Genomic DNA, 26,988 nt, shown 5'->3' with positions numbered 1-26,988 from the left:
GAAGGCAATATGCAAAAATGTATATTTTATGAAAAAAAAAAATAAGATAAACATTAATATATAAAAGTTTCAATTTAAAAAATATAATCACATATAATTTGGAGAAAAAAAATCACAATATATAAATATTATGGATAAAAAATTCTGTTCTTCAGCCTCATGGTTTTCAACCTGCATCTCTGAAGGTACTTCCAAGGGTTCCGTGGAGAAAATGATATATAATACTATTTTTTCCCCTAATAAGATCTTCTAAATATTCTCCCTAAATTCTCCACAAATTTCTTAGTCTTCTGTTCAAAAGTTTGGGTTGGAAGGATTTAAAAAAAAAAATTTTTTTAAGTCTCTTATGCTCACCAAGGCTGCATTTATTTGATCAAAATAAAGTAAAAATTGTAATTACATGATCCTTCAGAAATCATTCTAATATGCATATTTAGTGCTCAAATTTTTTTTTTTACTATACTGAAAACATTTGTGCTGCTTAATATTTTTGTGGAAACGATGATACATTCTTTGATTTATTTGATGAATAGAAATATTTAAAATATATATATTTTTTTTTGTAACAAAGTAAGTCTTTACCATCGCTTATGATCAATTTATTGAAACCTTGCTGAGTAATATAATGCATAAAAGTTTTACAGTCCCAAACCTTTGGACAGTAGTGTATATCGCTTGCCCTTAGAACACATACTGAAGCTCAGTGATTAAACTGCTTTAGTAATTAATTAGTAAGTTTGGTTAAAACGACACCATTAAAAGCAAAACATCATGACAATCAGCTACAAAAATGCTTTATACAGGGTCAAAAATTGGAAGCGCAGTGTAAACATTTTTTTAAATAAATAATTTCAACAAAAAGACTTTTATTCTTTCAGCTCTGACGGACTACATACCTAGCTCTATGCGCTGAGATGCGGGCAGATTCTTGGTCAGGGAGGTTAAATAGCAGAACAGACCCTGATATGCCCGCAGCAAGCTGGCACACATGTTCTGGTGCAGGCTGAAGGCATGCTGTAGGCACTGATCCAATACCAGGAAGGTTTTGCCCTGCAAATCATGAAAGAGGACTTGATGCATCACTGATCGTTGTGTGAATAGCAAGAGCATTAAGAGTTTTTGCACTGTGATAATAACCAATTCCCCTCAGTGATACAATCTTTTACATTTGAGAAAAGTTTTGTATTTAATGAAGCTATAAAAGTGAACTCTAGACCTCACAATGGTCCTTCAGGTATCTGGTCTCAAGAGAATTTCTGTAAGGTAAATATCACATCATCTCATTTACATTAACAGCTCAAGCCTTTTAGTTACATGATGTCTTATTTATAGACAGATTTAAAGCTCTCACTGATATGAGAAAATCACTGCCTCTGTACTTTGCTTTGCAAATGCAATGTCAGCAAAGTGTTTTAGACTAATTGGAATAAAATGAAAAATACACTTTAGTCATTTAGCTAAAAAAAAAAAAGAGCATTTGATGTCAATGAAACCTGTGAAATTAATACCTAATATTTATGTGTCTAGACATTTGATCTCTCTTGAACATTAGATGTTGTATTGGTTTAGTAAGGATATTTGTGTGTGCTTGTATTCTTACATCTGGGGACAGCTGCTTGACGTAGGTGGTGCCAAACACCACAGACTCCAGCGTTGGGATGAGAGAGTCTTTGGTCTGTGCCGGAGCATTCCGATTCAGCCATGTGCTTTTGACTGGCCGTGGGAAACTGAGGGGACAAACACAGACAGTCAAATACAGTACACACATTTCTACTGCTTTTAAAATAAAGGCACAATTTTGATAAGTTGCACCTTTTGAATGTATTTTTCTCCTCACTGTAAAGACTTTTTATGTGTTTGTCTGTCCTGGGAAGCACAACTCACAACTCTATATAGCTCACAATCTACTGTCTTCACATGTGACATATTCAAAATGACTACTATGATCTGTAGGTCCAGTTCTCAGTGTACTGCTGACCTGATTAGAGGTTGATGCAGAGCCACCAGTGATGCGTGGATAGTGGCAGAGATGACAGACAGGTGGAAGTAGTCAAACATGACATTGACGTGCTGATGAATGCCTCTGTGGAGGCTAAAGTGCAAACGCAGTATTCGACTGCTGATGCTCTGGAGAGAACTTGGGTCCTCGGGCCTGAACACAGACAAAGACAAACACTGTTATATGTGAAACAACTGTTTTAGGTAATAGTTTTTGTTTGTTCAAATCCCTAACCCTAAATATGAGCAACAATAAAATCTTCCTTAAAATTTAAAAAGTTTTTTTTTTTTTTTAAAACAACATTCAGTTATTCTTCTACATACGAGTAGTCGCCATCGGTGAAGTACAGGTCCAACGACATCTGAAAGTCCATTTCATTTAAGGACTCTTCCACCTGCAGGGGAAAAAATACTATCACCACCATCACTAGCGATGCACACAGAGGCAGATTTGATCACTGAACCCTTAGTGTGCATGTTGTTTGAGTCATGAGATTCGCTCACCTTCTTTGCATCTAGCAGCATCATCACTTTGAATACGAGGACGTCGTTGACTACAATCTCCTCGTTTTTATAAAGGATCTGAAAGGTTTTGCTGCAGACCACATCATCTTGAACTGCTGCTGGGAAAGCCAGATCCGAACCTGTGAGATAATACATATTAAAAGGGCATTACAAAGCTCAGAGATATGTAACAGCCCCTTGATTTAACGGAAATATCTGATGCTATTTTTTCCATTTTAAATCGTTCTGTTGTCTGAAATCTTTCCTCCTTGTTGTGTTTCCGCTTAATTTTTGTAAATATAGTGTGACAAATTGCACCAACGACGATGTCAATGACAAACTTAATTAGTGTTTGTGCATCTTTCATCTAACAGTTATCAATGTCAACCCACACGCTTTTCAAATATAAAGCTAAAAAATAAAAATAAACAAACATCCAAGCATACAGACTGCCCTGATACTTCTATGAGGAGAGAATATGAGGAATCGCTGGACAGATAATGAAGCTTCTCATCACATTTCACCACAGGGTAAGACATTACACACTCCAACAAACACAAAGCCTGTTAAAGTGCAGGCAAAGATTCTTTCAACCCACTGTCAAACACTGTAGGCCCTGAGGTGAATGTTGATGTAATATTAAGAGAGCCGTAGGCTAAAACTGTTAGAAAGGGAAAGTTAGATGTTTATCTCTCATAACTGAAGATAATCTGCATTCCTTTGAAATACACAGCCTGAAGAAACCTCTGGAGAGGTAAAACTAATAATTTATCTGGCTGACACATTTTATTTGTCTTTAGGAATACAGCTTCAGCACATTCACATTAATGGCAAAATGGAATGAGGCATCAGTAAAAATCTGTTTGACCAAACAATGATCCAGAACTCATACAATAAAACTAAGACTGACATTGCAAACTGCTAGCAGCATAGTTTCCAGCTTAAAGGGGTCCTATTATGCTCTTTTACAAAGTCTTGATTTTGTTTTGGGGTGTACTAGAACAGGCTCTCATACTAGGTTGTTCGAAAAACACATTATTTTTCACATATTTTACATTATTACAACACCTCTCTCCCCAGTCTGGCATGAACGGCTCGAATAGTTCCTGTATCAAATGAAAGCCCGCCTTCTGAAATACGAAATGTGCTGTGATTGGTTAGCTGGGCCAATGTGTGTTTTGATTGGCAGCACTCGGCGCCTGGTCGGGAAATATCATGCCTCTTACCATAGCCGCCATTTGTGATATCACAAATCCCGGAAATTATGCGTTGTAGTCCAAACGAGTCTTTCATTGTAGTTTTTGAAAAGTGATTTCTGTTAAATAAAGTATCTCCTTTTGAAGTGGACTTTGACCTTTGTAACTTTGCAGATCTTTTTTAAGCTCAAACAGCAACATTACAGACTAACTAAAGCTGAAAAAGTGAAAAAGCATAATAGGACCCCTTTAATGTTTTCCTTAAATTAATAAATGTTTATATTAGAAATTAAAACTATAAATAAATAAATCATTTTTTTAATGTTATTATTAACCCAAAATCTCACAAATCAGCTTCAAACAACATCTAGACATTTTTAGACAAAAAATAAACTAAACATATAATATCAAAAGAACATAAAGCAGCTTATATAATATTTATTGTCACAATCAGCATTTTGTGAAGGTTAAATACCAGCTCTATTTGTTTTGTATGAGCAAAGGCAAAAAAAATGTTGGTCCCTCGATTTATATTTCTGTGGCATCTTGACATGACATGACATGTTTATTTGAGATGGATGAGTGTTTTTACCTATGGGATGCAGCAGACTGGCTTCCACCCTCTGCGGGATCCGTGGGGGCACTTTCATACTGGCTCGGATCTGATAGAACCTGTCATCACATGTTCATACTAAGCTTAAGAATTTAAGCAAAGCATTATACTTTTTTTAAAATGTATGCCTGCTTTTTCACTATTACACAAACACATAAAACTCAATACTAGATTTTATTATGGATTGCTATCTAAAAGACCCTCTTCTGACGCCTTGAATATTTTTCTTTATACTGAGTGCAGCCCATGTAAGAAAAGCCTGACGCAAGCTTGTTACACTTAAGAGCCTACTCAGCTCAAAGACATACTTTCTGTAAAGGTAGAGTCAGGGATAAGAATCGTAAAGAATTTAACCATTTTGAGTGTGATTCCATATAATAAATCTATAATAGTTTTTAGAAATGTATAATGCTACAAAAGTTCTTTTGTACTTTAATAAAAGGATCCTAAATGTATCGCAGTTTCCTCAAAAATACGGCTTCACAACCATTTGACTTTAACAATAATAAGAAATGTTTCTTGAGCAGCAAATCAGCATATTAGAATGATTTCTGAAGGATCGTGTGACACTGAAGACTGGAGTAATGATTCAGAAAATTCAGCTTTTCCATTTAAAGATATTAATTGTAATAACATTTACTGTTTTTAATATAGTTTTAAACAAATAAATGGAGCCTTGGTGTGTTAAACTTTTTGAACGGTAGTGCATATTACAAACAAACTTACTAAACAAAAAGCATACTTTCACTGAATTAGCTATTTCACAGTGCCTGTTTTTTCCTCTCTCATACAAGAAATTCAGACTACAACTCAGCTAAAGCTTCATTTCTTTTACCGTGCCACAGATTCTGTGATGCAGAAAACTCTTTCAGACTCAGAATATATTAATACAGAATATGCTGATACAGTATTCAACAGAAAAATGCAGTTTATGAATCACTAACAACCAAACCTCTTGAAACTAAATTGTTTCTGCATTGTTTTTTAAAAGAAACTGGTGAGCTTTTCTTCTTACTGTGGTTCTTAGAATGGAAGAAGCCACTGTGACTGTCAAATACATCTCACACCCTCTCAGTTCCTCATTTCTACTCATCAGAGCTCGGCTGAATAATCCGCACACACTGAGCTCATCAGAGAGCTCCTGAACATGGCTGTATCCACACAGCTCGTGTTTATATCCTGTACTCCATCCTCCCATGCATTTGCAATTAAAGAGGAAGTTCAGGCAACCAAAATAGAGCTGCAATTATCCTACTGACAAGAATATCATGACATCAAAAGCACACAGAGGCACTTATGTGGAAGCGAGGAGATAGGTAAGAATATAACCGGCTGGCCGGAACACAGATCTGAGAACAGGAACAAACAAACAGGCCCATTGCAGGAGCTGAAGAGGAGAATGACGGTTGCGTTATGCTTCCTGTCGCACAGCTGAGCAAACCAATGGCTCGCTGTTTTAGTTAGACCCACAGCGACAATGTCAGCAGATGTGGAATGTTAAACTGAGGTTGAATACTGCTGTGTTGACACCAAACAACCCTACTGAGCACTGACGATAACCTAGAGTTTCTTCCTTGAAAATGGACTCTTTAGACATTTACATTGCGACAGAAAGTGTGACGCTACATAAACGTATGACTAACTTAAAGGGATAGTTCACCTAAAAATGAAAATTCTGTCATCATTTACTCACCTGTATTTTGAAGAATGTCGGTAATCAAACAGTTTTGGTTCCCATTGACATCCATTTTATTTTTTGTCAATATAATGGAAGCAAATGGGAACTGAGACTGTTTGGGTACCAACATTCTTCAAAATATCTTCTTTTGTGTTCTGCAGAAAAAAGAATGTCATACAAGTTTGGAATGACATGACGGTAAGCAAATGATGACAGAATTTTAATTTTGGGGTGAATTATTCCATTAAACGAACTATTTTAACACAAATAACACATTTTTGCTTTGGATATCCAGCAAAAATAACTTTATAAGTCATTGTAACTTAACTCTTACCTATGCTAAATAATACTGTGGCTTTTCATAATGAACAATAGCCTCTAGAGATCACATTACAAGAATGGGCCATTAAGCTCTTGTGTGTTGAAATATGCACGTTTCCATGCTTAGGATAAGACTAAGCAAGATTAGGTTCAGAAAATACCTGAATTGCATGCTGGATCATTTCAGTTTTTTTGCACATACTGAAACTGGTGCAATCTGAAGTTAACCTCAATTATATTCTGAGATTCTCTGCTAATAGAAATCTCATCCTCACATTAAATATGAAAATGCATTCAGGTTGTCTAGATGATCTATACTAGGGGTGGTGAACGTTGGTCCTGAAGAGCCGCAGCCCTGCAGAGTTTTGCTTCAGCCCTAATCAAACACACCTGAACAAGCTAATCAAGGTCTGAAGGGTTACTAGAAAGCTACAGGCAGGTGAGTTTTAATTAGGGTTGGAGCTGTACTCTGCAGGGCTGCGGCTCTTCAGGACCGGAGTTCGCCACTGCTGATCTATACATTAGTGAAGCTTGTGCATATTTAATTGTTTAAACTGCTAAGCCAAAGCTAACCATCCTGCACCATTTGAGATATAGACATGACTGAAACCTCAAATTGTACAGCCCGTTAAAGAGAAGTATGCTACTACTTTAAGCGATTAGACATACAGGCTACATTAAATGTGCAACAAATCTTAATGTTTACATTTATATTTACATTTTACTCAGGTAATAAAAGATAAGCCACAACGGATGTTTTCTTCATAGAATGTTTGTATGTCTAGTATGTCTTTGATTTGCTCATGTCACTTACAACAAACAGGTTAAGACTCAAAGGTTTTCATTATCAAGTTGTGACAAATTAGCATAATTTCTGTGAAAATTTGCAGGTAAAAACAGCAATAGTGTAGCAATCCAGGTAACACGGCTGACACAGAAGTCACTTTCAAACCAAGCAGCTTTCTGCTGGTCATTGGCGAATTCAAGTTACCAAATTGAACAAGTGAAATCTGCATGGGAAACTTTTTTTCCATCACACAAAACTCTAGGGCTGCCCTCGACTAAAGATTTTTCTGGTCGACTAGTAGTCGTTCATTTTAAGCATTTGTCGACTAATCGCATGCTAATTAGCCTTTAATTGCCTACATAGCCTAAAAAGCACTCAAGCGCATGCATAAAGCTTGCCACAGCACACCGGCAGAAGTAATGAAGATGAATGTGTCAGGGAAAAACTGTATTATTAAACTGCATTAACATTTTAATAACCTATTTATAAACTAGTATTTTCTGTGATTTCAGCTTAAGAGATGAATTTGACTCGTCATCTCCACAGTAGGCTAGTGGATGGGCCTGCATGCAAATTTCATACGGATTACATAATCTGAGACACACCGGCAGAAGTAATGATGATGAATGTGTCAGGGAAAAACAGTAAGATTAAACTGCATTAACATTTTAATAATCTATTGATAAACTAGTGTTTTCATTTTAAGAGATGAATTCAGCGACACTGACTTGTCATCTCCACAGTAGTGGATGCGCCTGCATGCAAATTTCATACGGATTACATAATCTGAGAATATTTGTTTCATTTGAAAGTAGGCATTTCATTCTCTATAGATATATTTTTCATGTCTGTAAAGCAAGTATACACAGAGTTTCGCGCTCAAGTTCACAGAGGCCGAGACGGCATGTCACATCCTGAGACCTGAGGCCGAGACAATAAAGCACATCCTGTTTGCTTTCATTATTTTACAAAAGCGCAATGTTGTTGCTACTACTTACATATTTCAGATGATAAGCCATATTTGAGGTCGATGAATGATAGGCGAGCGTTTGGATGTATTGTATTACCACAAAATCCAGCCGTTAACGATCTGTCCGTCACGGACTGCGTGACCTCACCACTTCCTGTGGATTTTTTTTTTCTGCGACTAAGCTACTAATAAAATTTTGGTCGACCAAGCCTCTTCTCATCGACTAAAGGTTAGTCAACTATTAGGGGGCAGCCCTACAAAACTCCCAAATTCACAGATTCCTATTGAAATGACTGGACTTCGCCCATGAAATTTCACCAAGCAAGCAACAGTACCTTTATACTGCACCATACTGTACATATTGCAATTACTAATTAGGTTAACAGCCAACTGGCAAGTAAGGCCGTTGTATTTACTCTCATTTGGCAATTAGGTTAAGGTTCATTTTGGGCCCTGATTAAAAAAAAAAAACGTAGGTAGGTATTTTGAGGTGTCCCTCTCTGCAAGCCAACTCGTGGAGAATAAAACTGTGCAACATTAAACACAACCGTCTAAGCAGACACGTGTGACGTGCCTGAACAGAAATAGTTGTGAGAAGACTCCTAAATTATGAATTCTAAAAAAGCTGGTACACATATAGATGGAGAAGCTGAGACTCGTGCCGGCAAGCAATGGCAGGAATGACAAGAGAGACTGTACAGCACTGTAAGAGAGCACGGCATGTTATTAATATCAGTGAAAATGATATCATAGGGAGTGCCTAAATGGAGATGAGAGTTGCAGGCTGCAAGTTTCTATGGGAAGTTTTAGCTTTGTGCTCTGCATTGCATTTTACAGTCAACAAAACAGCTTAATTTTCAATGTCAAGAACAAACTAGGCTTTACCAATTAGGTTCAACCTTAAGACCAACATAAACTAGACAAACTTTGCTCAAATGCAAATATTTCTTTGTTGTTTTAGTCATGGCTTCCAAGCAAAAGATCAACTTTGAAAATATTTTATCTGTGTGTGCAACCCGACCTGGAATGACACTTTCTCTGGGATAAGATCTTTAGTGGAACAGAAGGGTATTAGAACATGTTCTTACCCTCTTTGGAAGAGATCCACATTATAGAACTTGTGGAGCTCCACAGAGAACTCCACAGTGGCCTGGACCTCCGTCATGCTGGATTCAGGGCTGGAGGAGGACCTGTCTCAAACGATCGGCAGCAAAACTGCGGAAGAACAGATAAACGATTTGAACAATTGTGTCATCACATGTGGAAGGACCAGAGAAGAAGTTGGAATACACATTTCTACACTGAAATATAACCAAAAGATGCATTAATGTGTGTAAAAATGTTAAAGAAAACATGCACATAAGTGTGCAATGCATCCAACATTATGTGAGGCTATGCTTACAAACAGAATAGCATACTAATATTTTCTCTCTTTGTGTGAGAAACAGACCAAAATATACATTACTGTTCAAAAGTTTGGGGTCAGTAAGATTTTTCACGTTTTAAAAGCCTCTTATGGCTGCATTTATTTGATCAAAAATACAGCAAAAACAGCAATATTGTGAAATATTATTACAATCTTACTGACCCCAAATTTTTGAATAGTAGTGCAAGTTCAGTGATAATCATCCCCTCCACTGAAACACAAATATAAAATATAAAAATATAAATATAATAATAATAAAAGCATACAGCAGATTTAAAATAATAACAGAATTTAGTTTTTGCGTGAACTATCCCTTTAAATGTAATAACTTGAATGTCTCATTACACAACACAAATTCATAACATAAAACTGAACAATTTCTAAAACGTGCAACTCACACTTTAACAAATCTCACACTAGAAAGAGAACAAAATCTGAAAGTGGCTTGTATGACGACTGTAAACAAGACAACTGGGTAAAAAACTTGAAGTTACAAAAGAAACCTCATGCACTTCCATTTCACTGAGCAACTCTGACCCAAGTTCATCAGATAAGTCTGACTACCTCTTGACATTTAAACCCCACAAATATAGCAAAGGCATTCTCGTCTGCAAACATGCATGAATTTGCATAAGACATCCTTCCTACAGTGTTTTCTCAATGCTCTTCACCGTGATAGCTGTAAGCACTGCCTGAGCTTGTTCTGAATTACCACAGAATGCTTTCACACACCCCACAGGCTTTCAGAATGATTCACCCTTATTTGCAAGTCACAGTACAGTACTGAGGTGTGATGCAAGATCCTGACAAGTCCAGCACACTTCAGACAGTTCGATGCAAATACCTCCGCTAACGCTGGCTAGACTAGCCTGTGGGGGTCTCTGGAGGATTTCATGTGCTTTGTGGCATTATCAGGGGCTTTAGCTTTCATGAATACAGATTAGCTAACTTAAATGGGAAGCGAACTGCAGTTGCCTATCACATGCAAACCACAAGTCAAATCAGATCAACCACAGCAAGATTTTCCTTCCAAACATGTGTCGAGCTGGTGATAAGAGCACAAGAGCCCCGTCCCACTGTCAAGCTCTGCATGCACAGATAAGCACAACAGAAAACAGGCCTTATTTGTGTATGGGGCAGCCACTTTCCTTCCTCTGAGATGTGCCTGTGAAAATTAAGTTATGATCCTGCTGCTTGGCATATGTTAATTTCCTTGGATGTCCTACTGTTTTATGCTTTCATCTGCTCACTCTCTCTCAGATTCAAAGACTTTTATACACAAGAGTCAAATCTTGCCAAAATCCCATTAATTTCTAACATAGAGACATAGACACTGTTTTTAGAGATAAAGTAAATTTGAGACATGATCATCATGAGCTTAGTATGCCATAAGTTTCTGTACAATCCAAAAGTCTGTTATTTGAACTTAAAATTTGTGCTTAATTGCAAAATTCCCAGTGAAATACTGCATTTCCTACATTCTTAAGATCACAATTCATATGAATAATTTATGTTCACGTTGTTGTACCTTTGTTCTGACTTTCTGGTCTTCAAATCAAATGTTGTGGCTTCTTTTCATCTATATGATTCATTCAAAAGCCAAACGGTTTATTTTAAGATTTAGGAAACGTATAAATACATATGGAGAAAAAGAATGCGACAAATACTTTATGGAAGTGTACTGGCATTATGTACATGAGTCAAAGACAAAACAGGTTTTTAAGCAATCAAAACAATGAAAGTTTAATGAAAGCTTCATTATTTTCTCATATATTAGAATGTGTCCCGTTTAATGAACATTTTTCTTAGCAAAAAATAATGACTATCATACATTTCACCATGAGATTTACAGAAAAAAATTCATGGTAACAATAGTTCATATAACAAAAATCTTGTCAGGCATATTTAGAACAAGAGTCATTAGATGACGTTAAAAGACTATATTTAAGGATCACAGTGCAGCCCCCAAAAACAAACTAATTGTACATTTGTACCATTATCCTACGGTGCCTGTAAGGCGACATGTTCGGTTCACTTAGTTTTGCCGTGGCCACGACATAATAACTCGTGGGAACGTGATAATATGTGGTGGCCACTAGGCCTGTCACGATAACAACTTTTTGTTGTGCGATATATTGCCCCAGAAATAATTGCGATAAGCGATATTATTGTCATTTTAAAGACCCTATTATGCCACTGAATATATAACCATAATGTAACAGCGTAATAATGCAAGAAGGCCTACACACTTCCAAATGACAACAAACTTTTCATTTTTAAGAATATTTAGATCATGGAAATTAAGTATCAAAATATTAGATACCTTAAAAAAACTGAATAAATAGTAAATAAACATTTTCTAACAAAAAGTGCAAAGTAGAAAAAAAGAAAAATGCACAAAGAAATTGTATGGAGATTTTTCAATCTACAGATTTTTCCCTGACCTTCTTTTCTCTGTAAATTAACGGTGCACTGTATTGCTGAAAAACACAATCACTACTTATCAGTCAGATGTCCATATGCACGAAGGCACAGATCCCTAAACAAGACCATATCTGCAGATGAAACTTTTTTTGTAGAAGCATTTTTTAAAATTTGAACTAGCACCTCATGACTACACCACGTTATGTACGAGAAGCTGCAAAAGACACAGGCGCAAGTGGAATATACAAAACATGGTGACATTAATTTTTAAGCATGATATTATGTCGTGGCCACAAGATCATTTTGTCGAGGTAATGACATCCTTATGTCGTGGCCTCGAGATACTATGTTGAGGGAACAACATCCATTTCTCGTGGCTACGACTTCTTATGTTGAGGGAACGACATTTTTTTCTCGTGGCCACGCGTTTAATGTGTAAACAATCCTGCATGACCATAGCAACCCGGGATTATCAGAGATGGATTCATTAATATTTTATTTTGAATTAAGAAATTATTATATTTATTATAGAAATTATTACATTATTAAATTATTATATTAACCATAGGCCTTTGCTACCGGGCTGTATTACGTGCGATAGTCAGCATTCAAATGAAGTTTATCATGAATAAATGTTACATAAAGTGCATAATATAAAATAGGCCTACAAGAAAACATTTTTATCCATCCTACAGTCTTGTAAGTCCATTAACTGATCGTCTTTTCCCCGTAATATTTGTATATTATTATTAGCCTATTATTATTGGTTATATTTTTTTATTCGTTTATATTAATTTTTTCCCTTTATTTCGATGTCTCTACTTAACGTTCTGAATACTTTTGTAAATATTAGCCTACTGTAAATGCTCAACATGCCAATAAAGCTTTGATCATGCTGACTGGAATTTTTGCTGGAACGCAGTTTAAATTTAACATATATTTCATTTTATTTCGGCTAATTAATAGACCATAGTTATAAATACTATAGTGTTTCGTTGAGGAATTAATCATTCACATAGTTTCATTTGTAAATGAAAACACAACACGCTCATTTATCATCACATGGGCATAAATACAATCATAAAGTCAAAACTTTATTGGCATAATTGTCAGGCGTTTATTTACAAAATATATGGTAGGCTAGCAAATACTAGCATAACTATACAAAACGTTAACTAGGTAAAGCCATACACAAATTGAAAGGGGAAATATGCATATATAACAATAAATATAAAAATATAGCTCTAATAAGTTAATGTAATAATAATAATAATAATAACATACAAATATTAAATTAAATGTTTAATGTTAATAAAAATGTTTGATCTATTTTTGATAATCCCGGGTTGCTATGGTCACGCAGGTTTGTTTAGCATTAAACTCGTGGCCATGAGAAAAATATGTCGTTCCCTCAACATAAGAAGTCGTGGCAACGAGAAATGGATGTCGTTCCCTCAACATAGCATCTTGAGGCCACGACATAAGGATGTCGTTACCTCGACAAAATGATCTCGTGGCCACCACATATTATCATGTTCCCACGAGTTATCAATGTCGTGGCTACGACAAAACTATTATACTCATACCTTTTGTTCTTTTAGTATTTTGAATTGTTTTTAGCTTTAATTTTTTGTTTTCATTTAAATGTTTAGTTTTTAAATGTTGTCGTATGCATTTGTCATTTTTATTTAATTTATTTTATTTTCTTAAATGTGTATATATATATAGTATTTATAGAGTTTTAGCTTTTAGTTTTAATGACTTTTTCTTATTTGTAAGTCGCTTTGGATAAAAGCGTCTGCTAAATGACTAAAAGTAAAGTAAAACTAAGTGAACCGAACATGTCACCTTACGGGCACCGTATTATCCTTCAAACAACTAGGTTTTACCCATTTGTCAGCAATGACGTTTTGAATTATTTGAAATATAATGAAACATAAAAATGTAGAATGATCAAGTACAGGTCAGAATATGTATGTCGTTTCATTTTTACACAAATATATTTGTTATATTGAATGACGATGGAAAATTATTTCATCCACTATATTGACATTTTATTTGCTCAAATTTCATATACATACACACACATTATTACATATTATTATCAGTGATTTGAGTACATTATTAGTGTATATGACTCACCCGTCCTGACTCGGTTCAGTATCTTCTTTCCTCATGTCAACTGATCAACACAATCCTATATAAAAAAAAGACATGTGAACACATATAAAATACATATAAACATAACTAATAACTATTTGATAAAGTTTCACAAATAAAACATTCAAACAAGCATTTGATACCATTTGATAATACAACTAAACGTTATTATCTAATTTATTTTATCAATTATATTAACAATTTCTTTAATATCGTAGATTTAAACACGATTTGTTGACAAAGCCTTTGTTTTCAATTCATGTCGTGTGAATTTGCGTCCTGAAAGGCAGTTAGCTCTAGCGTTAGCCTGTTTTGCTTCTCAAATAATCAGCCTTCACAAACATCGCACTATTTGCATAGGTTAACGGATGCGTTATCAAACCTACAACCTGAAACGCAACAAACAGTTATAGTTTACCAAATTTCTGGCTGTTATATAATTAAAAACACGTACATGTATCCGCTTTGGGAATTTAGGCCTCAATCCGCGGGTTGGATTTCAGAGCGATCCAGCCTCGACGCTCCGATCACCCGGCTGCTTAATTCCTCTGCATGCCGTTGAAAGTTCACATATGCTCCGTCTTCACAGTACACTTAAAAGCACAGATCAGTCAGACTGGATAAAAAAAATGAATCACATCTCCATACGGGCAAGCAGTGAGAGTCGTAGATCGTAAATATTGTCCAAACTTGTTTTTTGTGTTGTAAGAGTGAGTTTAAGGGAGGCGCTCACAAGCCGGTAAGTAACGTATAACACCGGTTCCTATCAAAGGCGTTAATATATGATTCCTGCCCTTATTATTTATTGAAAACGCTATTCACTCCCTTCCTCATTATAATGATTCACTTCAGACATTTTAGTTTTCTGAAGGCGTTGGAGAAGACAGCTATGTCCAATAAAGATAAATATTATAATAATACATTGTTTACAAAACAAAACAGCAAAACTCATAATCCTAATAAGAACCGAATTAATTTTATATAAACGTTTTTTGGTCCCTTGCTGGTCTTCCAGTCTGGTCAGGTGGGTCCTGGTTTAACGTGGTTTTGGCACATTTCAGCTGACTCAAACCGTTGGTTTAGGTTTATTTATTTATTCACTATACCAGACTGAAGGCCTGAAAATCTTTTTGTTTTTTCCCCCTATATCATTAGGATTCAGTTTGGTGCATAGGTTAGAACTTCATAGATACTTGTATTATTTGCTCTAATTACAGGTGCAGAAATTAAAGGTCCCAAACAAGAAACTCACCGAATTAAGATGTGAAAGACATGTTAGCCTACACAGATAGATACTTGTATTATTTGCTCTAATTACAGGTGCAGAAATGAAAGGTCCCAAACAAGAAACTCACCGAATTAAGATGTGAAAGACATGTTAGCCTACACAACGACCACAAATCCTGATAAGAGATTTGGAAAATGAGGAACAACCAAGGAACAGTAGTAACTGATTTACTCAAAAATGATCCATAATAACCATTAGATAATGATTTAAATTATTTTGCCAAGTACAAAATGTGTTTAATTCCAAAACTTTGCCATTTACCAATGTGTTGTTCAAAACACTTTTTACATTGTAATGTTTTAAGTTTTACGTATTTGCCCGGTTTCACAGACAAGGTTTAAGCCTATAGTCCCAGACTAAAATGCATGTTTGAGCCATTTTAACTGAAAGCAACTTGAACTGGCATATCTTAAAATATGCCAGTGCCATTGATTTGTATCAAGATGCACACCAGTAATGTTTTTTCTAAGGAGCATAAAAAAATAAAAATACTTAAATGTCCTAATTCAACTAAGGCTTAATGCTCTCTGTGAAACCAGGCCGTTCAATTTTACAGTCCAAGTATAAGTAAATGCATGGGTAATTTTGCAAAATGTGTTAAATATTTTATTTACACTTACTGTATAACTGCTGTTTTTTTCTGTAATTCCATGGTTTTGTAAATACAAATTCATAATAATGAGATGTTTATAGATTTGTTAAGTCATGTTATTTATGTAGCCTATTATGAACTGTATAATTAAAATGAAAGTAACGTTTTGGCTAGGTATCAATTTTAAATGAACTTTTAATAAACAGTACAGTAGATATTGAAATGAAACAGGCCACGTCTGGCATGCTATGTGCAAATTAGTGACGGGCCGATTTTGGCCTGGATGCGGCAAGTTAACAGTTGCCGCATCTGGCACGATTGATTCGGGCCGGAATCGGGCAGTGAGTACCTATACAGGCATCCTGCCCAAGTGCGGCAGATGGAGCCGGGCCGAGGGGTAAGTCTCCGGCATGTTAGAATCTAACCGGAACTGACCAGAGTGTATTTTGCTATCTGGGTTATATTGTCAAATAAATAATAATAATTAAGTGTTCTAAACAATATATTTTCCCCATAGATAAAACAGGATAACAAGAAACAAACCCAATGCATTCACCCAGAATATTTAAAGTGTTTCAATATTATGTGCATTTCTTGTTGTATATTAAGAGTGAATCTCAAAGCATCTACGGACATGCAAGTGAATTTGAGTCTTTGTCCGTTTATACATCTCCCACAGACAGGACACACACATTATTGTGTTACTTTAAGACTTAGGGATAAAATTTATCAGCAGCTCCTCTGCAGTATTCAAATGACTTATCACCAACTGGTTTATCTGGTTTTAACTTTGTGCACAGTTAACTCTTGTCACACAGCTAATCCTTCTAGCAACGTAAAGATCAAATTCACTGATGATTAAACATAATAGGATAACCTAAATTAGCAGTTTGGTTAAAAAGACCATCTTGTACTATCTGTTATGTTCTTACAAACTTCTCGTTTACATGTACATTTAGTCATTTAACAAATGATTTTACTGATCTACTATAAGAAGGAAGCAAATGTCATGAAGCATAAAAACTTCCCAAAAAAGAAAAGTCATAAGTTCTTGAAGGAGCCTGTGGGTACAACATATGTGCTGCCATATGACTCTCTCTCTCTCTCTCTCTCTCTCTCTCTCTCTCTGGTAGAAGGACATTTCTATAAGCATATTCAAGACAGTCAGGTTTAATTTGAAACACTGAAACAGAGCAAATCCTGTTGAATTGTGATCCTCCTAGTTTGTATTGTGTATTGTATAAGTTTGTGGTGGCAATTACCAGCAAAAGCTGTGGGCAAACAAACTTGCATTCAGATATGCATTCTATAAAAGATGTTCTTTGGATGCCAGAGCAAAACAGGGATCCCAGTGCAAAATTAAAATTTCATTTCTGTTGTCATAAATTATTGCACAGATCTCCTATTTTACAAGTCATCAATTATATATATTATTTTACAGTATTTATTGTCAGTGCAGTGTAGTGTGTCTTACCAGATGAAGACACGACACTTACTGGGTTAGATAAGATGTATAACACGAACAGCCAATCAGGTGTGGTGTCTTATACATATCTGATGGAGATTTGCGAAACTAAACCAACATGAAGATTTTCCATCCTCAACTGAGGCACACACTGGATGTTACCAAGGGAACTGCTGTGTTTTAAAGCAATTGATTGGAAATTATTGAAAAGTGTTTTTCCAGATATTTTCTGACCCACGATTGGCAAAAAGATAACATTATTTACTTGTAAAGCCATGAGGTTCCGTTAAAAAAAAAAAATAATCAAAATGTTTTTTTTCAATTGGATTTTCAAATGTGCAAAATTTAAAATTCAAAAAGCTAATCCAATAAGTTCTCAACCATCAATAATTATAAGTACAATAAATGTCCTATGTCACACTTTACCTTTGTTTATCACTATCAAGGACCAGTTCCCTCCTCCAGGACTAATGAGCAGCAGCATCATGTTAGGGGTTGTCAGCTGTTCCTCACCTCACTGGACAGCTGCAGATCATGTTGGTTAGTTGGTTTGATGAGATCTGGGTGGGCTTCTCAGATCAGATTCCTCCTGCATGACACGAACATCTGTGGAAATCAGGAAAAATTATCTGGAGGTAATGCATAACATTCTTCTTCATTTGTGTTATTTTTTCATCTAATTATTTCATGGATATTTCAGTAGGTTCATTCAAATAACTTTACTTAGAATTGTATACCTCAATGCACAAATATATTTATTGACATAATAATTTTACATTTGATGCATAGTAAAAATATATGTTTATTGCTCAATCACAAACAATTCATATACTTTTATTTCTAGGGAAGTTTGTCTCTACCTGTTGTGTAATGTGATCAAACGATGCTTGTCCACTGGTCTTCATGCACACAGTAAGTACCTTCAGTATCAATGATTTAGAACTTTAAGTGATTTTGGTGGGTTTCCGGTTTAGTATAAAATAAAAATGAGGTGCATTAAGATTTTAACCAGCTTTTAATAATCCGCTCTAGGTGGCGCAATATCCTGTCATGTCAAACTTTAAATAAAACTAAACTAAACTAAGTCTTGAAAACAATAAAATGCAAAAACAAAATGCTTGAACTCAAAGGAGACAATGTGGTGCAGCTTTTCAAACACAGTGTGACTGTGTTACTCACACAGTCAACACAGCTTTCCCCCAACCAATGTGTGTTCATCAAACACAAACACATGGAGGAGGAGTAAAGAAATAAAATGAAAGAATGGTTGAAGTAAAAAAAAAGATGCAAAAAAGGTTTAATTTGCTATTTAACAATAATGCATTTTCTTTAAAGTCATGCCATTTTCCAGTATGAGTCACCTGCAGACGGACCAAACTTTGTGTCCTCAGACTAAAGATGGGACTGGCTTATTTCCAGGTGAACATCTCTAAAACAGTACATACATTTGGACTACATGTGTTCTGTTGTAACTTGAGTCTCTCTAATATCCCATAGGATTTTACATAATGACTCAGTTCAACATTGCTGAGTTGACCAGGAGAGGGACGGTAAAGAAGGTGCCTGGAATGACATCTCAGCATATTGCATATAAGATTGGCCCTGAGTTCAACTTCAGGATAAAAACCAGGTAAACACCTCTGACAGAGACCCTCTATGCTCAAGAACAGTTCTACCTGAAGGGTGACCAGTTATGGAGATGCTTTAGTGCTCTAAATAAACTGCTTTTGTGTGGAAACAGTAATGTTTGCATGACATTCATTTTGGATAGAGGCTAGAGCTATATAGTCTGCTACCAAGAGTATATATCTGTTTAATAAGAAAAGCCAAGTAAATATCGCAAAAGGTTGGATTAATTTAAGGACTTGAAACAGCTTCCAAGTACCACTGCAAGTGCGATTAAGCTTGTTACAATAGTTCAATAGACGAGAAGTTAATTTATATACAATATTGCCAGTTACTTTTCAATTTTTGCTCATCCATTGAAAATCATTCCAAACAAAATCAAAGAATAATCAAGCTTTGAGTGTCTCTTGAGCAACATACAGTAGTAGCTTTCCTAAACGAATCAGTGCTGTGGAACGAATCAGTTGAACAAATGATTCAATAACTCACTCATAAAAGACCACTTATCATACTGTATGAAAGCCCAACGATGCCACCCAGAGGTATCTTTATGTCTATAACCGTTTTAATGTTTGGAAAAGGCTGAACAAGTCAAGACATGCCCAGACAAGTATCAGGAGGCAGTCTATATGTATGGGTGGATAGATTGATTTGTTCATTGTGCAAGAAAATGGACTACAGCATGTTTGTTTCTTCTGTGAGTGATTGATTAAAAAGTAAGTTATCCGTTTTATATTCTATGCTGGTCAAACTGAAATATATTTTCATTCTGTATTGTCACCCGTAAACTTTACTAGTTAAAATAATGACTTGAAAAGATTGTATAATTTGTGTGAGTTGCATGCTGACTAAGTCTATGCTAAGTCAAATGTTGACACTTGTTCAATACAGCTTAACTGTGCATGTTCCACTGCCTAATTGATATTCATAAGCTAAAATTGTACACCTGTTTAGGGTACATATTTAAATGATAAACACTTTGCCAAAATAATGCAGCTATTTAAATGCAACTTGAATGCCTTTATTACCTGATATTTGATACTGTTATTTACTGTCACTGCTGCTGTGTGTAATGTTTATTTCTTTATACTAGCCATATTATTGTTTATATTACAAATTTTATATTGTATTCTGTTTTCTCTGTTCATTGTAGACCACACACGCCCACATGCACCCCTTATGGGCAAGTGCCTGTAACAATTCAAACATGCAAGGATAATTCAAATAAAATCCTTCAATTGGGACCTGCTCTTTCTCTCACGTTTCTCTAACCGGAAACTCCCCTCACTATTTCTACTTGTACCTAAACGAACCCTTGAGCGTCCCATACGCTCGTACATGGTCCTTCGAGCCGGATGTACTTCTGTAGAGATGGATTCTGATCCTGCCAGTACAGCAGACCCCGCGGTCCGACCCCGCACACAAAGAGAGAGACATCTCCCAGCTCATCTAGAGGATTATGAAGTCCAGCTTCCTGCACACCTGCATTCAGCACCACCTCCAGCTGACACCTCTTCACAGAGACATTCTAGACATTCCTCTAAGTCTATCTCATCTGGTACAGCCTCCAAAGCTACCTCCAGATCACGACACAGTGCTTCAAGTCGATCTCCAAGACACGCTCTGTCTGACGTCCAAGCTGCAGTGCTGGAGGAGAAATTAAAGGCTCTTGAACTAGAGGAACTACAACGCCAGATTGAAGAGGACGCTACAGCAGACAAGGAATGTCAGAGACTTGACGACCAAGCCAGAGAGGCACTCAAAGCCAGAGAAGCCTTGGCTAAACAGATTGATACAGGACGTCGCCTCAAGAAAGCACAAAATGAGCTTGAAGTTGCCAAGCTAGTCACCTCGTTCCTTAAACAGGACAACAACAGCAGATCTGGATCACAGTCTAGCATCGCCAGTAATTTATGTGAAGCACAACCTGGAGTAAGCCCACCTCCACAGAGAGCTGTTACTAGTGATATTTTTACATCGAATGCCCAGGAAATGCACAGCTCTTCCTTGCCACAACCTGTGTTTCTTGCCTCCGAGGCATCAGTATTGCTTCCTCCAGCCCCACAGGTGGTGCAGTCTACATTCAGTGCCCAAGACTTTACTCCCGAGGTGCACCATCCTAATGTAGGGACATGGTCATCGCCTCCACGTGCAACAGCTCAGTCGACTTCAGACTCTAGAACAGTTTTCACTGGTCCATCACCCATTTACCCAGCTACCGTCACAGTGCAGCCAACTTCTCCTGTCACTACGGTAACCTACCATCAGACAGCTGCTGTCAGTGTGCCTCCCTCAGTAGCTTCACCTCTAGACCCTGCAAACTTAGAGGCTTCTGTACTTCCTCAGCCACACCAAGTACTGTACCCTCACACTCAAGTGGCATTCCCGGCCCCTCATCCAGTTCCAGTTCATGCAGCAATCTATGTACCTCAAGCCCAGCCACCCGGACTAGAGATGTTAGCTGCTTCTGCTTATGGTATCCCAAAACCTGTCATACCATCCTTTGAAAGTGGACGTGAAAGTGACTTTGCACTGCTCAAAATGGCATTGGACAATCTGATGAACAATCAACAACACTTAGGTGAACAGTACAAATATCAAGTGCTTCTAGGGCACTTAAAGCTTCCAGTGCTATCCAGCTTGCCAAGGCATACATGCACGATCCCCGGCCGTACACAGCTGCACTACAAGCACTGCAAGATAAATATGGACAACCACGCCAACTAGTACAATGTGAGTTAGGTGCCATATTGAATGCTCCAGCTGTAAAGTTTGGAGAAGCTAAAGCTTTTGATGACTTTGCCTTATCCATCCATTCATTGGTAGGGATGATCAGGACTTTAGAAGGCCCAAATGGCTATGAGTTAAGGTGTGGATCGCATGTTGATCGCCTTCTGAGCAAAATGCCACCGTCATATCGTGAAAGCTTCGTTGAGTACTGTTTTAGCCATGGCATTCTCCAGACTGGCACAAACCGTACCTACACCCTGCCAGATTTCTCTGCCTGGCTACAGCTGAAGTCTCAGGCTAAGCGTATTTCAAATAGGGCAGCAGCACTCTACCAAAGTCAGGCAGCCAGGACAACCAAGAAGGATTCACACCCACCTTCTCGGCCTAAGGACAGATCCACTTCAATCCTTTACTCAACTAACAGTACCTCACCTGTTCAAGGACAAGCAAGAGTTCAGACTATCAAGTTCCAACCATACTGTCCATACTGCAACAATAAAGACCATTTTCTAAACTCTTGCTCAAAATTCAAGCTTCTGACCACAGAACAAATATTGAAGTGGATAACAGAAGGAAAACGGTGTTGGAAATGTGGAAGAGCACATCCTGCAGACAACTGTACTCTGAAGCGATCATGCAAGACTTGCAAAGAATTGCATCTTACCACACTCCATGAAGCAGCCCAGCAGACACAAAAGAGTGTTCTTCTAGTCAATGTTCCCCCTACACAGGTCTACTTAGATCGTCCCAACCGATCTCCAAAGGTGATGTTAAAGGTAGTCAAGGTTCTACTCCACTACAGAGATAAAACCATGGAGACATATGCAGTGTTAGATGATGGCTCCGAGCGCAGCATTGTATTACCACAGGCTGTGGAACAGTTAAACCTTACTGCATTGCCTGAAACGCTCACCCTACGTACAATACGTCAGGATGTACTTCATTTAAATGGAGCATCTGTTTCCTTCTCTGTGTCCCCTTTAAACAGACCAACTAGGAAGTTTGAGATGAATCATGCCTTCACTGCAGAGAACCTGAGACTGTCTGAACATTCTTATCCAATAGCTGCTCTCCAACGCAAATATGCCCATATCCGGTCTTTGCCACTTCCACAGATTGAGCGAGCACAACCCTTGCTACTCATTGGGTCAGACATGCCTCATTTACTTGTGCCAGTCCAGCCCATACGAATGGGTCCTCCTAATGCACCCATAGCTGTTCACACCAGACTCGGTTGGACTCTCCAAGGCCCTGTTGGGTACATCCTAACTACCCCTTGTGACCAACAATGTCTGAACATCACTGTAGACGGTCAGAATGCTGAGCTACTCAAGAACGTTGAGCGTCTTTGGCAGATTGACACCCTACCCTACATTAATGAAACAGCAGCCACTCGTTCTAAACAGGACCAATACGCTCTTACACTACTCCAAACTCGCACTACTAGGGTAGAGGTTGACGGCATTCTACGATATGCCACGCCTTTGCTCAAAAGACCAAATGCTGTCACCCTTAAAGCCCCAAAGGAAGCAGTACTGGCATCCCTTCGCAGCACTGAACGGAGACTCGCCAAAGATCCAAATCTGTCTGAAACATAATGCAATGAGATGGACAAACTAGAGAAGGCTGGCTACGTGGCAGAAATCTCCCTTCAGGAAGCTGAGAATTCAGATGAATCCTGGTACATTCCACACCATATGGTGAGACACAATGGCAAAAACAGGATTGTGTTTAACTGTTCTTTCCAGTATCAGGGACAGTCATTAAATGAGCACCTCATTCCTGGTCCCATACTTGGTCCATCTTTGCTTGGAGTTTTGCTTCGGTTCAGGCAGCACACCGTGGCCATGAGCGCAGATGTGCAAGGTATGTTTCACCAAGTTCGCCTACTGCCAGATCACAAGGCGATCCTGCGCTTCCTGTGGAGAAACATGCATAGGACTGAGCAGCCAAAGATCTATGAGTGGCAGGTCCTGCCCTTTGGTACAACGTGCAGTCCTTGTTGTGCTATATATGCACTGCAATGGGTAGCCCACGACAATGGTGAAATTGACCCCACTCTAGCCGAATCAGTCACCCAATCATTCTACGTAGACAATTGTCTTCAAAGTACACAATCAACCGAAAAGGCCAGAGCTCTTGTAGATGGCCTACGGCAATTGCTGCTTACTGGAGGGTTCAATCTTCGCCAATGGGCCAGTAACAAACCTGAAGCAATTGAATAGACAGAAGCAAGGTCACAAAGCGGTGAGCTATGGTTATCACAAACGAGCCCAGATCTTCTGGAGGGCACACTTGGATTGCGATGGAACTGTCTCCGTGATTCCTTAGGATACAGACCTCGCAAAGTAGAATGTCTCAAGCCAACTTTGAGAAATATCTACAAGGTATTAACATCACAGTATGACCCTCTCGGGTACCTAATTCCGTTCACCGCCCAGGCCAAGATACTTGTTCAGGACCTGTGGAAAATTCACCTGGGATGGGATGACCTCATTGAGTCTGACAGCCTACAAAACAGATGGCAAACTTGGGTACAGGAACTGCCCAATTTGGAACAGCTAGAGATTCCCAGATGCTACACTCCATTTCAAGTACATGAGGAAACATTCACCAGAGGCCTGCACATCTTCTGTGATGCATCTGAAAGAGCATATGGCTCAGTATCATATCTACGCACAGAAGACAATAATGACCATATACACATTTCATTCATGTTGGCTCGTTCACGTGTAGCACCTAGGAAGCAAATGTCCATGCCACGACTTGAACTGAGTGCAGCACTTACTGGAGCACAGATGGCCAAAGTCCTCCAAAGGGAGTTCACAGTCACCATCAGGCAAGTCATCCTCTGGTCAGATTCTACCACCGTCCTTCGCTGGCTGCTGTCTGACTCCTGCAGGTATAAGGTCTTCGTAGGAACTCGAGTTGCTGAAATTCAGTCCCTCACAGACATCAATTCCTGGAGGTATGTGGATTCAGGAAATAATGCAGCAGATGACTTAACCTGTGGAAAATCTTTAAAGGAGTTGACACCATCATGTCGCTGGGCTAATGGACCAGACTTCTTGCATCAATCAGAAGCATCCTGGCCAACTTTACTGGAGCAAACAGAGAGATTAAAGAGGCATATGAAGCTATGGTACCCCAACTTAAAAGAGCAATTAGCTGAACAGAAAATCTCCTTCAGATTTATTCCTCCCAGCGCTCCACATTTTGGTGGTATTTGGGAGAGGGAAGTCAAATCAGTGAAACAAGCCTTGAAAGTCATTCTGAAGGAACAGACAGTCCCTGAAACGGTCCTCCGCACTGTTCTTATTGAAGTGGAGGGCATCATGAATGCCAAGCCTTTAGGCTATGTATCAGCCGATATCGCAGATTCAGACCCAATTACACCTAGCATCCTGCTCATGGGACGCCACGACTCCTCCCTCCCACAAGTGATGTATGACTCCAGCAATCTTCTAGGAACCAGGAGATGGAGACATAGTCAGGTACTTGCAGACCAGTTCTGGACCAGATTTATTCATCTCTACCTGCCAAGTCTCCAGGAAAGACAAAAGTGGCAAAAGGACAACGACCAGCTCAGGGTCGACCAGGTAGTGCTCATCATGGACCCTCAACTTCCACGAGCCCTCTGGCTAGTGGGCAAGGTGACCCGCACCTTCCCTGGACCTGACGGACGGATAAGGACAGTTGCAGTTCAGGTTCAGGACCGAACTTATGTCAGACCGGTGGCTCGCCTAATCCCACTTCCCAAACTTGAGGATGATGACAGCTCCAATCCCGCCACTTAAATAGGGCTTACTACCATGTTCAAATGTCCAGAGTGACATTTGGGGGCGGCTACTCTTTCTCTCACGTTTCTCTAACCGGAAACTCCCCTCACTATTTCGACTTGTACCTAAACGAACCCTTGAGCGTCCCATACGCTCGTACACATACTATTACTATTTCTGCCATAGAAAGATATGTTAAAAGTAGTAGGACTAGTGTGTGGCTCCGATTTAATGATTCAATAGCTTTGTTTAAATCTAAAATTGCGAATTGAACTTGTGCGCAAAATTGGAATAACAGCATAAAACATTTGCGAATAAAGCACAGTTGCCACCGTGCACCTTCATGTCAATTTGACCTCAAATATTAGTCAAGACTTGATCAAGAAGCTGTAACTTCATTTTAAATTCAGTTTGGATGGCAATTTCTTCCAGTAGTAATTGGATGAATATAGGAAGTTAATCCCACACTGAAATTGGTTTAATGTAGGCCTATATGTAGACCAATATGTCAGTTTGATTTGCATAATATTTGCATAATATTGCATATTTTTGATATGCATATTTGTCTTTTCAACATCAATTGCCCACTGGGTTTCCATCCAGCGAGACGAAGAGAACAAAAACCCTTTAATTTCCTGATAATCTGGCGACAAATAACACTAAGAAAAAGGTAATTTGCTGCAGTAGAAGCCACTGTGGGTCTTTTTTTTTTCTCCATATAAATTGCTCGAGCCGTAAAGCGTGCAGACGAAACGAGGCGGATACCTGCTGTTTGGGAACGCAGTTGCATAAGATAGTTCTGGGAGGTAATTATACCGAACCACTTTAATGACTTACTTTGGTTTAGGTATTTCAGACTGACCAAAACAACAATTCAGATGCTGTGAATCGAGACCAGTCTGCTGGTTAGTTCAGTTATGCCTTCCCATTGCGCAAAGTCACATGACTTTTTTTTATGCGCATCAAGGATTTTTTTTTTCGGTGTTTCGGATGTTTCCATCGTAGTTTATGCGAATGTTTTCTTTGCGGATAAAAAAAATGTATCCGAGTCAGTTGAGCGCATTTTTAGAATTTATGCGCATCTGGGCATTTCCATTCAGCGTTTTTTATGTGATATCCCGAAATGCGCATAAAAATAGGTGGGTGGAAACTTTAGTGACTCGCTCATAAAGACAGACTTGACTCCTACTGACATAATGTAATCTGCAGAAAAAGCCACTGAAATGCACAGACCGTCTGGAGCACAAAAAGACGGAGGGTTTCCATCCAAAGTTGCGAATTTAACTTGCGCGCAAAATTGGAATAGCTATCGCACAAAACATTTGCGAACAAGCACCGTTTCCATTCAACGAGTCAAAGAAAACAAAATCATCACTTCCTGATAAACTGGCACTATACATCACTAAGAAAAGTAGGAAATATAATAATTTT

The 26,988-nt window shown here is 38.0% G+C and overlaps 2 protein-coding genes across 6 annotated transcripts in view; one reads left to right on the top strand and one right to left on the bottom strand.

The window, feature by feature from the left end:
* The window catches only part of LOC107664195 (protein FAM135A-like), a 31,991-nt gene extending 17,165 nt beyond the window's left edge, over positions 1–14,826 (bottom strand). For 4 of the 5 annotated variants that reach the window (XR_001631437.1, XM_016454709.1, XM_016454690.1 and 1 more), the window contains exons 1-9: positions 14,532–14,826; positions 14,060–14,114; positions 9,156–9,282; positions 4,291–4,370; positions 2,503–2,642; positions 2,323–2,393; positions 1,979–2,152; positions 1,601–1,727; positions 897–1,050 (exon numbers count right to left, since the gene is read on the bottom strand). Coding sequence is in view for 4 of the 5 variants with exons in the window: in XM_016454709.1 (XP_016310195.1) it covers positions 897–1,050; positions 1,601–1,727; positions 1,979–2,152; positions 2,323–2,393; positions 2,503–2,642; positions 4,291–4,370; positions 9,156–9,232 (823 nt within the window). In the remaining variant the exon portion in view is untranslated. Of the gene's footprint in view, positions 1–896; positions 1,051–1,600; positions 1,728–1,978; positions 2,153–2,322; positions 2,394–2,502; positions 2,643–4,290; positions 4,371–9,155; positions 9,283–11,021; positions 11,073–14,059; positions 14,115–14,531 lie in introns of all 5 variants that reach the window. The other variant, XM_016454701.1, reaches the window with a different exon arrangement.
* A 3,208-nt stretch (positions 14,827–18,034) lies between these two features.
* Positions 18,035–26,988, top strand: part of LOC107664283 (collagen alpha-1(IX) chain-like) — a 33,043-nt gene continuing 24,089 nt past the window's right edge. Inside the window, exons 1-4 of the mRNA XM_016454810.1 lie at positions 18,035–18,057; positions 18,267–18,334; positions 18,758–18,841; positions 18,920–19,052. Of these exons, the coding sequence (XP_016310296.1) occupies positions 18,760–18,841; positions 18,920–19,052 (215 nt within the window). The 5' untranslated portion in view covers positions 18,035–18,057; positions 18,267–18,334; positions 18,758–18,759. The remainder of the gene's footprint in view (positions 18,058–18,266; positions 18,335–18,757; positions 18,842–18,919; positions 19,053–26,988) is intronic.

The sequence above is a fragment of the Sinocyclocheilus anshuiensis genome, unplaced genomic scaffold (genome assembly GCF_001515605.1).
Source record: "Sinocyclocheilus anshuiensis isolate Anshui unplaced genomic scaffold, SAMN03320099.WGS_v1.1 scaffold425, whole genome shotgun sequence".
Taxonomy (NCBI): domain Eukaryota; kingdom Metazoa; phylum Chordata; class Actinopteri; order Cypriniformes; family Cyprinidae; genus Sinocyclocheilus; species Sinocyclocheilus anshuiensis.
This window is presented reverse-complemented; position numbering and strand designations above follow the sequence as displayed.